Below are 14839 nucleotides of genomic sequence, written 5' to 3'. Positions count from 1 at the left end.
AGTTGGAGCCAGATTGATGAAGAGTACTGTTTGTCACTCATTAAGTCCATGCCTCAGAGACTGCAAGCTGTTATTAAAGCCAGAGGTGGTGCAACCAAATACTAGTGATGTATTGGAGTGTTCTTTTGTGTGTTTGTTTTTCATGATTCCATAATTTTTTCCTCAGAATTGAGGGATTCCATAATTTTTCCCTCTGCTTGGTCTGAAAAAAATTACCCTTACTGAGTACCACATTTTTTTTTCTTGATTTCTTTTAGTGTTTCTTAAAGCCATAAAGTTGCCATTTGAAATGACTTTAGTTTTGTGCCATGTCTGTGATATGCTTTTTTTCAACAACATTAAACAGCTGAATGAACATCCTCCGAGCCTGGTGATTCCATAATTTTTGCCAGGGGTTGTATAAGTCAGGGGTGGGGAAACTCCGGCCTGCGGGCCAATTACAGCCCATGATATCCTTACCCCTGGCCACCATACAGATTACTTTATTTCATGCGCCACAGTGTGCGCCGTGAATGCTGTCTATGAGAGCCCGCAGTGTGTGGAGGAATTAATGGGCCGGCAAAACTGGGCTGCTGGCCCTTTTATTCCTTTTTACACTGCGCGCAGACGCAAGCAGCGTTTACCGCTGAACATTACCGCATATGCAATGAAGGATTATGTCCTGACCCTGGCCAGTGCAAGCCTCAGGACGTTCTTTGAAGGCGGAGTTAATGCATTCTGCTGAGGCAGCAGTCGCAGCGCAGTGCCTTCTATGTGATGTATATGCTCCAGCCCCAGTGTCTCCCATCTGATGTAAATGCTCCAGCCCAAGTGTCTTCTATTTAAGATTTATGCTCCAGCCCCAATGAGATATAGATACACTTCCTCAGTGTCTCCTATGTGATTTATATACAGCAGATTCAGTGTCTCCTATGTGATGCATATACACCAGTCCAAGTGTATCCTATGAAATGTATACAGCAGACCACCCACTGCTTTAGTTCTATAAATGTAACATGAACAGTTATGAATTTCCCACTTTGAGGAGACATGCAATGTAATATGCCCATGGTTGATGTTATAAATTTACAAATGGCCCTTGGCAGAAAAAAAGGTTCCCCACCCCTAAAATAAATGATCATATTTTGCAAAGTCCTTTCTTTCTCTGCAGCAATATAATTGACTCCACAAAAGATGGTAAGTCCCAGACATCAATCAGGGTCAGTTTTGAGGTCTCGGGTAAAAAAGTTTGAGAAGCACTGTTCTTAATGTCCGGCTGAGAGACCACTACAACAGAAGAAACTCATATATTCAGATAACGATAACCTCTGAAAGAGCAGGGTAAACATTCTACGTGAAATAATTGCCGTGCTGCACTTCAGTCCTTTTTATAGGTATCTTAATCAGTGGTTGTAAAGCAGTCCGTTCCCACTTCCACCATTCACCTCTGTCACATGACATTTGTTAGTATATGAAGGACATAGTGCAAAACTACCAGATTTTTAGGGTAAAAAGCATAATTTTTATTCCAAATGAAACCGCACGCACACTGATCAGTAAAACCTAACTCAGGGTTTCCCTCACACACACTTATGCTACTGAAGAAATCTGTGTGGGCGAAACCATAGGTCAGGCTTACAGATCAGCAGCGTTACATGCACTTGTTTTACACTGATGAGCGCTTTTTTTTTTTTTTTTTTAAATTTGTGAGCATTTGGAATAAAGTTTCTGTTTTTACCCTGAAAATCTGGTGGATTTGCACTATGCCCTTCACTGGAGGTGTGTAGAGAAGGGAACTGACTGATTCACAATCACTGATCAAGATAACTATAGAAAAGACTGAGCTGCGCAAAACCAGTTATTTTACACTGAATATCTCCCTTAAGTCATGAATGGATCTTGAAGGATATCATTATGAGCTTTTCTAATGTAACAGTATAGACGTAGAGACTAAGGATACTGTTTCAAATCAGAACGAGTCCCACCAACTAACACTGGCTCCATCAAATTTGCAGATCTATGAAACATATATGAGAAGTTTGTTTCAAAAACTAATGGTGCAATTGTATGTAGATTTAATCCTCAAACAACCTCTTTAAGTTGAGTACCTGTTTTTTTCTACTAAGTAGAAAGTAAAATAAATACATAAAAGTAGACATAAAACCAAATAACTGGAATATACCATAAAATCTAAAGCATGAATATGTGAATGAGTAACACATAGAATTAGGTTTCTGGTATAAAAAATGTTTCTTAGTGTCCAAGTACTTGGATCAGGAGTATACATACATTGAGCTTAACGTGGAACTCTACATAATCACAAATGAACTTCAGCAACATTAATGGGTTAATATTGTCAAAGAAGTCCAAAAGTTTAGTTCCACCATAGAAGAAATCAATCTGGCTATATGGTTACACAGAGTACATCAAATGTGCGTAATATCACCAGAAAGATCGGGCTGCGATGGCCTTTACCACACTAGGCGCCTGTAATATAAAAACATGAGGCAAGGGTTAAAATGGAGAACACAGCCGACCATAGTATGGATTAAGCATATATACAGCTGCAAAAGTGCTTGAGAGATGAATGAAAGAGGGCTTTTCCACTGCCATATGTGGCGAGGATGAAGTGCTGGCGACAAGGTGGTGGTAGGGGAATTTGATTCAACACCTTCTAGGGGATCTGAAAGACGTTAAGCTTACTGGTGTTTTTCAGAGTCTGGCGCCTATTACAAAACCACACCCTCACCACCTCACGGTCATAGTTTAATTCCTTAGCAATATCTGTGATCTCCTGGCCAGTGGGCAGCGCATTCTTCTCAAAGTAAATATTAAGGGCCTCCACAGCTTGGGGAGTAAAAGATGTGCGCCTTTTTCTCTTCTTCGATGGCTCTCCCCCTACAAATTCCATCAAATTTTGTTGTCCCTCCAGGTTTCTTATTTCTGCCTCATTTAACCATTTCTCCAAGACTGGCTTCAGCTTCTGAGCGCTCTTCGGTGTTATGTCTAGCTTCTCAAACCTGTGGAAGAAATACAATAAATAAATGTACAGTACTGTGCAAACATTTTAGGCAGGTTTGGAAAAAAAATGCTGCTACGTGAGAATGCTTTCAAAAATAGAAGTGTTAATGGTTTATTTATATTAGCAAAACGCAAAGTGAATGAAACAAAGAGAAATCTAAAATCAAATCAATATTTGGTGTCACCACACTTTGCCTTCAAAACAGCATCAATTCTTATAGGCACACTTGCATGAATACAGGGATTTTGTATGATTATAGTCATGCGTATGACTAACCAAATAAGTGAGAATGATCATATGTAGGTGAAAACACAGTAATTAAGTTAAACAGAAACAGTAGTGTAGAAGGTTTAAAACTTGGAAAGGAGCAGCCATACTGTGCTACAAAAGGTGAGGTTGTAGAAGACAATTGATCATACACCATAGCAAGACTGAGCTCAGCAAAAAAAACACAACGTAGTTATACTGCATCAACAAGGTCTCTTCCTGGCAAAGATTTCAACACAGACTGGGGTTTCAAGATGTTTTGTTCAGGCTCTTTTGAATATGCACCAATAAATGGGCAATGTTGAGGACAGTACACATGGTGGTCAGCCAAGGAAACTTAGTGCAGCAGATGAAACAAAGATTGTGCTCACTTCTCTTCAAAATCAGAAGATGTCCAGCAGAGCCATCAGCTCAAAACTAAAAGCAACCAGTGGGACCCAGATACTCCCATTGATTGTTTAGAGAAGTTAGGCCAGAAATGTTCTCCATTGAAAATTTGCAGTCAAAAAGTTTATACCTTTGACATGGAGACAAGACCAAGCACCTATAGTATGTACGAAACATAAGAACTGGAGTGCAGAAAAAAAGCAGTAGGTGCTTTTGACAGATGATGTAAAATTTTAGGCTATACCAAGAGGTAGTTTGTTCACGAGAGAGCTGTACAATAGTACAATAATGACTATTTGCAGCCAACAGTGAAATATGGTGGAGGTTCCTTGCAAGCTTAGGGCTGCATTTCAGCAAATGGAGTTGGTCAAAATTGTGACTGAAAAATACAGGCATATATTTATTCATCATACTATTGCCACGCCAGGTGTGGGAAAGACTTAAGGCCCCGTCACACTAAGCGATGCAGCAGCGATCCCGACAACGATATGACCTGTCAGGGATCGTTGCTGCGTCGCTAATACATCGCTGGTGAGCTGTCAAACAGGCAGGCTCACCAACGATCAGGGGAGCAGCGATATCGTGGAAAGAATCATTCCACGATGTCCTGCTCCCGGTTACCAGCCTGCTGCTGAAGCAGGAGCAGGCTCGTAACCATGATAAACATCGGGTTACTAAGTGAGCGTGTGCCCCTAGTAACCCGCTGTTTACCATGGGTTACCAGGGGCATACGTGCACTTAGTAACCTGATGTTTATCATGGATACGACTCATGGTTACGAGCCTGCTAAGGTGAGCGGTAACCTCCCGCGCACCGTAGCAGAGTGGTATCCATGGTAAACAGCGGGTTACTAAGTGCGCGCGTGCCCCTAGTAACCCTATGTTTACCATGGATACCAGCCTGATCGTTGGTCCCGCTGGTCACACACAGCGATGTGTGCCGGCCAGCAGGAGGCCAACGACCAAAAAATGGTCCAGGACACTTTGCAGCGATCAGCGACCTCACAGCAGGGGCCTGATCGTTGCAAAGTGTCACACATAGCGACATCGCTGGTGAGGTCGCTGTTGCGTCACCAAAACCTTGACTTAGCAGCGATCTCGCTAGCGAGATCGCTATGTGAGACGGGGGCTTTGGTGCAACACAGAGGGAAGAGGGAAAGGGATTCCAGACACTAGGGAAAGGGGGAAGTGGAGACCTCCTAGACTGGTCTAGTGTCACCCTATCTCAACTACAGTCCCTATATTGACTCTTCAGCAATCGCCGCAGGCGTGCCTTACCCTGTCTTTCCCTGGCATATGGCTAAGGCTAGGGATGGGAGGAGATGAGCACTAGTCGATCTCCACTAAACTCTATAGACAACAAGGGTAGACAAACAGGGGGAGAATGCTTAGCTTTAGACGACTCCAGACAAATGCAAACTCGGCCTCAAGCTCCAGAGAGGACGAAGTACTGCTCTTGCCAAGCCTTCACAAGTAGAAATGAATATAACCGGCACCTCCCTCTCAGACACACCAGGTATATATACACCCAGGCCAGGGAGCCAATTATCAGAAGGAGGTAGCCGCTAGGTCCTAGAGACAGACTCTCATCTAAGAAGATGTCTGTAATGCCAAATGTAGAGATCTCCTGCAACCAACAGCAGGGTGACTGTCTGCCACCTCTGATGCACCGTGACAACTATACCATCAAAGAGCCATCTGAATGGCTCCAAATTTATTCTGCAGCAAGAAAAAAGGCAAATTGGACATCATTATACACAAAATCCCCAAAATGGGCTGGATAAAATTGTTGGCACCTTTCCAAAATTGTGGGTAAACAACTTTGTTTCAAGCATGTTCAAACTCAACTGTTCCAAGTAATAGGTGTGGGCAATATGAAAATCACACCTGAAACGAGATAAAAAGGGGAGAATTTGCCTCAAACCTTGCATTGAGTGTCTGTGTCTTTCACACTAAGCATGGAGAACAGAAAAAGGAGACGAGAACTGTGCCAACACTTTCAGCCATGACTGGATATACAGTATATGTCACGATTATCACAGCCCGGGGAGGTCACACAGATCCACCTGCTGTGATCCTTGTGTCAAACAGCTCTCTGCTGCCCCCTATCATCCGGACAATTACACGATTGGCCGACAATTAACGGAGGAGGCCGCAGGCTGCTTGCTCTAACAGGCCGGTTATCGAAAAACTAACAGTGAGTGTATGGTATATACACCTGCGGATTCCAACACATGGAATATGTGTATATATATATATATATATATATATATATATATATATATATATATATATATATATATATATATATATATATATATATATATATATATATATATATATTTTATTTCTTCCCGGCCACCTTTATCTGTGCACTGCGCCCCAGGGTTCTATTGCGCAAGCGCCGGGGAGTCACTAACTTACAGACGCCTGCGCAAAAGGGGTCGGGAGGAAGCAAAGCGCGGTCATGCGCAGGAAATGAGGGAGAACAGTGCAAGTCACAGGGCCCTTGTGACATGCAGGGGAGGGGGGCAATATGCTAACTAAACACATAGGCGGGGATTTCGGGGATTACTAAGAAGATAGGTGGGGATTCCTTGGTGTCTGGGAGACGCCAAGCATGTGCAAAACAGAGTTGATAAAAACACATTTCTCTGCAATCAAACCTCTACTATGGGCCATACAGGTACAGTGCCGGCAAAAAAAATCTTTACAAATTCAACGAAACCACAAAATCTTAACGTTCAAGTGTTTTATTGTGGATATTTCGTTACAATTAGTATTTTAATTAATTAGTATTGATATTTACATTTTACTAAGCCAGTTTTGCTATTATATAGTTTTTGATTGTCTCCTTCATTGTGTGCACTTTTAAGAAGTGAAATCATGATGCGGATTTTACACGTAAAGTTTTTTTTTACTGCACAAATGTAAAGATTTTTTTTGCCGGCACTCTAAGTATAGATTTACTTTTCTATAACCTGTATGCCCATAGTAGAGGTCTGATATCTCCCAGGGGGTGGCAGATTCCCTTTAACCATTTGTCCAACCTATAACTCTTTGTCCATATACAATGGACATCCTCGTTAGTATGCCAGGGTCCACTGTCGCAAAAGGAGCTCTTGCATGCATTTTAATTATAATTGTCACTTCTCTTTGTCTCCAATCTATACATCGCAGTCTTACTTGTATTAGTTTATTGTACAATCCTATATCTAAGAGTGTCAGCTCTTGTCTCGTATTGCAACTGAGAGAGGGGAGGAGGGAGGGGGGAGAATGTCCCTCTCTGGTGGGGCTGCAGAGCTGCTAATGTTTTCACTGACATATATTTTCTAGGACATATATCTATTAAGAGAAGTCGACCGCGTCTAGACGGCACGTGACTAATTATGCCTATTGCAGACATGCGGTCACGTGAATGCCCGTTTTTTCTGGGAATCCTGACAGCGTGTACACCGCATGCTGTCACAATTTGGCAGTCTACAGTCGCAGCCTGCAGCTGACGTCATTACATTATAATATATTACACCCCATATTATGTAAAGGATGTAATACATATATATATATACAGTACAAACCAAAAGTTTGGACACACCTTCTCATTTAAAGATTTTTCTGTATTTTCATGACTTTGAAAATAGTACATTCACACTGAAGGCATCAAAACTATGAATTAATACATGTGGAATTATATACTTAACAAAAAAGTGTGAAACAACTGAAAATATGTCTTATATTCTAGGTTCTTCAAAGTAGCCACCTTTTGCTTTGATGACTGCTTTGCACACTCTTGGCATTCTCTTGATGAGCTTCAAGAGGTAGTCACTGGAAATGGTTTTCACTTCACAGGTCATGTTTAATAAGTGGGATTTCTTGCCTTATAAATGGGATTGGGACCATCAGTTGTGTTGTGCAGAAGTCAGGTGGATACACAGCTGATAGTCCTATTGAATAGACTGTTAGAATTTGTATTATGGCAAGAAAAAAAACAGCTAAGTAAAGAAAAACGAGTGGCCATCATTACTTTAAGAAATGAAGGTCAGTCACTCCGAAAAATTGGGCAAACTTTGAATGTATCCCCAAGTGCAGGTGTAAAAACCATCAAGTGCTACAAAGAAACTGGCTCACATGAGGACCGCCCCAGGAAAGGAAGACCATGAGTCACCTCTGCTTCTGAGGATAAGTTTATCCGAGTCACCAGCCTCAGAAATCGCAGGTTAACAGCAGCTCAGATTAGAGACCAGGTCAATGCCACACACACAGTTCTAGCAGCAGACACATCTCTACAACAACTGTTAAGAGGAGACTTTGTGCAGCAGGCCTTCATGGTAAAATAGCTGCTAGGAAACCACTGCTAAGGACAGGCAACAAGCAGAAGAGACTTGTTTGGGCTAAAGAACACAAGGAATGGACATTAGACCAGTGGAAATCTGTCCTTTGGTCTGATGAGTCTAAATTTGAGATCTTTGGTTCCAACTACCGTGTCTTTGTGCGACGCAGAAAAGGTAAACGGATGGACTCTACATGCCTGGTTCCCACCGTGAAGCATGGAGGAGGAGGTGTGATGGTGTGGGGGTGCTTTGCTGGTGACACTGTTGGGGATTTATTCAAAATTTAAGGCATTCTGGACCAGCATGGCTACCACAGCATCTTGCAGCGGCAATCTATTCCATCCGGTTTGCGTTTAGTTGGACCATCATTTATTTTTCAACACGACAATGACCCCAAACACACCTCCAGGCTGTGTAAGGGCTATTTGACCAAGGAGAGTGATGGGGTGCTACACCAGATGACCTGGCCTCCACAGTCACCAGACCTGAACCCAATTGAGATGGTTTGGGGTGAGCTGGACCGCAGAGTGAAGGCAAAAGGGCCAACAAGTGCTAAGCATCTCTGGGAACTCCTTCAAGATTGTTGGAAGACCATTTCCAGTGACTACCTCTTGAAGCTCATCAAGAGAATGCCAAGAGTGTGCAAGCAGTCATCAAAGCAAAAGGTGGCTACTTTGAAGAACCTAGAATATAAGACATATTTTCAGTTGTTTCACACTTTTTCGTTAAGTATATAATTCCACATGTGTTAATTCATAGTTTTGATGCCTTCAGTGTGAATGTACAATTTTCAGAGTCATGAAAATACAGAAAAATCTTTAAATAAGAAGGTGTGTCCAAACTTTTGGTCTGTACTGTATGTGTGTGTATAATATATATACACAAACACATATACTGTATATACACACACATACATATATACACACATACACAGTTGGAAAAAAAAGTGTTTGATACACTGCTGATTTCGGAAGTTTTCCCTCCTACAAAGAATGAAGACGTTTGTCATTTTTATCATAGGTACACTTCTTCAATTGTGAGAGACGGGAATCTAACAATAAAAACCCATTCTATGATTTTTAAATAATTAAATTGCATTTTATTGCATGAAATAAGCATTTGATAACCTACCAACCAGCAAGAATTCTGGCTCTCACAGACCTGTTAGTTTTTCTTTAAGAAGCCCTCCTACTCTGCACTCATTATCTGTATTAATTGCACCTGTTTGAACTCGTTACCTGTATTAAAGAAACCTGTCCACACATTCAATCAATCACACTCCAACCTCTCCACCATGGCCAAGACCAAAGAGCTGTCTAAGGACATCAGGGACAAAATTGTAGACCTGCACAAGGCTGGGATGGGCTACAGAACAATAGACAAGCAGCTTGTTGAGAAGGCAACAACTGTTGGCACAATTCTTAGAAAATGGAAGAAACACAAGATGACTGTCAATCTTCCTCAGTCTGAGGCTCCATGCAAGATCTCGCCTCGCGTGGTAAGGATGATTCTGAGAAAGGTCAGGAATCAGCCCAGAACTACACAAGAGGACCTGGTCAATGACCTGAAGAGAGCTGGGACCACACATTCTTAAACATTACCGTTAGTAGTAACACACTACGCCATCAAGGATTAAAATCCTGCAGGACACGCTTGGTCCCCCTGCTCACGCTTGGTCCCCCTGCTCACGCCAGCACATGTCCAGGCCCGTTTGAAGTTCACCAATGACCATCTGGATGATCCAGAGGAGGCATGGGAGAAGGTCATGTGGTCAGATGAGACTAAAATAGAAATTTTTGGTATCAATTTCACTCGCCGTGTTTGGAGTAAGAAGAAGGATGAGTACAACCCCAAGAACACCGTCTCAACTGTGAAGCATGGTGGGGGAAACTTGATACTTTGGGGATGCTTCCTGCAAAGCAGACAGGACGACTGCACCATATTGAAGGGAGGATGGATGGGGTCGAGATTTTGGCCAACATATCGCAAGCTTTTGGCCAACAACCTCCTTCCCCCAGTAAGAGCATTGAAGATGGGTCGTGGCTGGGTCTTCCAACTACGGAGCTTGCTGAGGGCCTATTTTTACTCATTGCGAGCTGAACAGAATAAGGATGGCAGCCATGGGAGCCTTAAGTATTACGACCCACTGGCATTTTGCAATTGCGTCAACTAAATGCCGCTGTCAATCAGAGCTCAGACCTGAATCCAAAGGAAAATCTGTGGGTTGACCAAAAGAGGGCGCTGTACACAAGAGATGGCCTCGCAATCTGACAGATTTTGAACGCTACTGCAAGGAAGAGTGGGCAAAGATTGCCAATTCTAGATGTGCCATGCTCACAGACTACTACACAGTATATGTAAAAATTAACAAAATCATTAATACTCAACTTTTGACACCCACCTGGTTCCATCACAGGCCACTCTGTGATCCGCAGAGGTACAGGAAATAGGAAGTGTATGCGTCATTGTTTAACCAGTTGCTAGACCATTACGGCCTGTGACTAGCTGCAGTGGTCCGGTAGCTTTAAATTGTGCTTCATTAGAAAAACTTCTGATTACGTGCTGCTCAAGTCCCTTGACCTCTGCAGCCAATCACAGGCAACAGAAGTTTGGCAACTGATTGAGGTGAAATCTCCTCTTCCTGTGGCTGCGCGGTCCTTGCAGTGCTGGATCTAGGTGGGGACTTGTAGGTAAGTATTAATAAGCATGTTATAGTTTTTTTTTTTTTTTTTTACACAACCAATCACACACTTAAGCCAGAAAGTTATGAAATGTGACATACTGATCGTCCAGCTAGTCTGCAATGATAGAGCCTGTCCCTGTTTGGTGCAGCGCGTTGTTCGGGCAGCACGAATCACCCAACAGGTTGGCTTTAAATCTGTTGCAATGTTACCATTTAGGTTAAGTCCACATGTTCCAGAAGTCGAGCCCAAAAAAATCTGCGACAAAATATTTTACAAGCAGATTTTGGCGTGGATTTCTCCCTTTGCTTTGCTAAGGGTGAAATCAGTGGTATAAAGCCACAGAAAGAATTGATTTAAATCTAAACAGCATGTCAATTTCAATGTGGAAAGGTTTTTGCAGTGTATGGATGAGATTTATTAAACAGTCATCCACTTTGCTGGTACGAAATATGTGTATATGTGTGAACATCTCCTAAGAGGGACATTGTTATCAGTTCTACTGCTGGAGCAAAGCAATATTGAGCTTTACTGTGTGGCGGGAAGTGTAGACACAAACTCATCTATGTGGGAGTAATTATACATAATCACAGCTAGGAAGGAAAAGGCAATGAGTCAACAAATTATTGTAGTGATAACCATAGTAACTGCTGATATTAGCTCTCACTTTACATTGTGCAATACATGGGACATTTCAAATCATTGACTGCTGTGAACTTCAGTACTTGGGTGCATATGAAAGGGGTAACTTTACATACAAGGATCAGTGTGCCTCATTTATCAAAATTGTCTTAAAGAATATCTATTTTGCTAATACTGACCAAACAAGGATGAATGCAAACAGCTCCATCTTAACGCGGGATTTATACTCTATAGCCTGTTCATCATTCTGTGCACATGAAAGTGCAGACAGACTGTCTAGTTAAAGGGGTATTTGGTATTCTACTAAAAGTCAGCAGTTACTCTATGTAACTATAGACTTATGACTTCTTACAGTGTGAGCAATGCACACTGTCAGGATTGTCTGGTACTGTCGACGAGAGCAGGCAATCATGTGACCGGAAGTATGTAATTTGCATACTTCCGGACACATTCCAATTAAACATACTAGGCCTCACTCAATTCATTTGACTTCAGCGAGACTGAGCCGGCCTAGTCTGCACGTAACTGCTTGTATGCAAATAACATACTTGCAGTCACGTGACCATGTGAATCTTAACAGCGTGTGGCGTACACACTGTAAGGATTAGAAAGTCTACTGTGACAGTGAGTGCAGAGTTTTACTAGAAGACCGGACAACCCTGTTAAAACAATCTTTATGTGCGCACACAACATCATGTTCTCTGCAGCACATCCAATGGTTACACAGGACGATGTGCTGCTCAGAATGATGACCTTTAAAGGTACTTTAAAAATCATCTCACCCAACGACTGAGCATTTTGCACGTTTGTCGGGTAATTGCTAGCCTGTTTAGACACGCTGATAATCGGGAAGAGTTGGGTGAGTGGAAGCAGCTTATTCTATGATTTACTGCTATCTGCCTCCTGTCAGATACTTTTTGTTTTTTATATGTGTTTGATCCAGGAAGTGAATTACTATTAAAATCGACCAGTGATGTATTCAAATTTCATTTAAAAAATTATTGTATTAGGCCACATGCACACATTGTTTATTTGGCGAGTTTCTTAAATCAGTATTTGTAAGCCAAAATCAGGAGAGGAGCAATTAGAGGAAAAGTATAATAGAAACACATCACCACTTCCGCATTTTTCACCCACTCCTGGTTTTGGCTTACAAATACTGAGGTAAACTCTCCAGTACTCAGCGTGTGCACATGGCCTTATAGTGACACTAGCATTGAACCTGTTCTACGCCCGAGTGGCAAGAATTTTTATTGGTATATGGTATGGTTCCCTATCCTGGTATATGCTCCTCCATCCTGGTATATGCTCCCCCATCCTGGAATATGCTCTCCCATCCTGGTCCCCTATCCTGGTATATGCTCCCCCATCCTGGTCCCCTATCCTGGAATACGCTCCCCCCCATCCTGGTCCCCATCCTAGAATATGCTCCCCCCCATCCTGGTCCCCTAACCTGGTATATGCTCCCCGTTCATGGTATAAGCTCCCCCAACCTGGTATATGCTCCCCCATCCTGGTCCCCTATCCCGGTATATGGTCCCCCATCCTGGTACCCTATCCTGGTATATGTTCCCCCATCCTGGTATAAGCTCTCCCATCCTGGTATAAGATCCCCCATCCAGGTCCCCTATCCTGGTATATGCTCCCCCATTCTGGTATATGCTCCCCGATCCTGGTCCCCTATCCTGGTATACGCTCCCCCATCCTAGTCCTCTATCCTGGTATACGCTCCCCTATCCTGGTATATGCTCCCCCATCCTGGTATATGCTCCCCCATCCTGGTATATGCTCCCCCATCCTGGTCCCCTATAGTGGTATATTCAAATTTGTCTTCACTAAAATGGCGCCGGATACTGCGCTATGCGCAGATTCTGGTGCCACACTCCTCTCTTGGCCTCTGGCTCGTACAGCGCCACACTCCTCCCCCGGCCTCTGGCCCGAACAGGTATGTGTTTATGGCGCCGGAGATCGCGGTATGCGTTCAGTGCCTACACATACCGCGATCTCCAGCGCCACACTCCTCATCCATGTCTGGAATGCGGATGTTTTGTTCTGCCTGTGGCCAGACTGCGCAGGCGCACTGCGCTTGCGCAGTCTATAGAGACTTCAGACAGAAGGACACATCCTTGATTATATTATAGATTCACTGTGAAAAAGGCACTTTATTTGCAAGAATGAGACAGAGTGATAAGGCTGCTTGACAAGATGTGATGTCATCTAGCTACTCAATAGCGGAGATCAAAACGAATTCAAGCAAAAAATTAAGCATTAGTCCCAGTTATCAAATTAGGTCACCAAGTACTGAAAAACAAAAAAACGTTGCCAATAAACCTTGAATCTTACCGACAGATGGCCGATTGACTGTATGCAGGTCCTTCTGTGGCCGTCAGTGCTTGACCCACCTGCGTCTGTGTCAGACCAAGAGATAAACGTCGGATCTTAAAATCCTTGGCAAATTCACGGATTTCTTCCAAGTTTATTCCATCCTCATCGTAGTTTCCAGAATGCGGCTCTGAACATAGAGAATATTTTTTTAACCCTTAACCTGCCAAGGATATGTTATAAATCGTGCAGTAAAACACTAGCCGCAGGTAAAATCTAAGAGCTTAGATCTTGGTATCATATTGAAGCCCATATTAAAGCTCTAATGATACCAGACATGTGTAACATTTGGGGTGTAGCACTCGTTTCAAGTTGGGGTATAGCAAGAATAGTTTTTCTTCCTGGTTCTGTGCATGTGTAAGGTGGGATAACCTATAAGTGACATCTACAATAATAAGTACAGCCTTTTTCTGTCATCTCTCCCCCTACAGCCACCAGTGGCGTGGGAGTTAGAGGGTCTGAATACAGGAACTTTTACTTAGGTTATCAGCCCTTTGACCAATTAGGGAGTAAAAAATCTTCCAATTAAGGTGGGGGACTTTTTTCCTGGCATCTTTGGTCCATTAAGTTCTGGCGAATATGTGATGATATGTGCATGTAGACATAGGGCATGTATGGACGCTACACATCCTGAACTTTAATTTTCAGCAGGTGTTGTGCATCTCAACCTTTACTTGGGTCAGACTTATAGCCCCAAATATGACTTTTTATGCATATTTACAAATTGTGTTCTAATGCAAAATGGCATGAAGACAACTGTGATTGTGAGCTGCTGTGATCTGCGTTTTCTACAGTCCCAGTTATTGCCTTGGGGCAGTAGGTGTCCATCAAAGTCATTCCATAAGCAGTTGACTGCATGATGTAAACCGATTTGCCCATCTGACCAAAGCGCAGGACAAGAAAGGGCTAAATAAATAAGGCTGACTAGTCTCAACAATGCAGCAAGCACATCGGTAGATAACATGGTCTACTTACTTGACACAAGCTGGCTCACAGTTGGGGGCTCTGGACAGCTGACATGGACTTGGCTAGAAGTAGACGTGTTGGCTGGAGATGGATTTGTGACAACCACTGATGGCTGTGTTATGGTAGGAGCAGGTTGGATTTGTTGAACAGGCTAAAATTGAAAGAAATGAAGAAAAAAAAACA

General features: G+C 42.7%; 1 protein-coding gene across 2 annotated transcripts in view; it reads right to left on the bottom strand.

The window, feature by feature from the left end:
• Positions 1 to 335: 335 nt before the first annotated feature.
• The window catches only part of POU6F1 (POU class 6 homeobox 1), a 107899-nt gene continuing 93395 nt past the window's right edge, over positions 336 to 14839 (bottom strand). For both annotated transcript variants that reach the window (XM_073663236.1, XM_073663237.1), the window contains exons 10-12: positions 14666 to 14807; positions 13652 to 13820; positions 336 to 2999 (exon numbers count right to left, since the gene is read on the bottom strand). In XM_073663236.1, the coding sequence (XP_073519337.1) occupies positions 2654 to 2999; positions 13652 to 13820; positions 14666 to 14807 (657 nt within the window). In that variant the 3' untranslated portion in view covers positions 336 to 2653. The remainder of the gene's footprint in view (positions 3000 to 13651; positions 13821 to 14665; positions 14808 to 14839) is intronic.

Source organism: Phyllobates terribilis, unplaced genomic scaffold (genome assembly GCF_046119375.1).
Source record: "Phyllobates terribilis strain yellow unplaced genomic scaffold, ASM4611937v1 Scaffold_2__4_contigs__length_985480577, whole genome shotgun sequence".
NCBI classification, from domain to species: domain Eukaryota; kingdom Metazoa; phylum Chordata; class Amphibia; order Anura; family Dendrobatidae; genus Phyllobates; species Phyllobates terribilis.
This window is presented reverse-complemented; position numbering and strand designations above follow the sequence as displayed.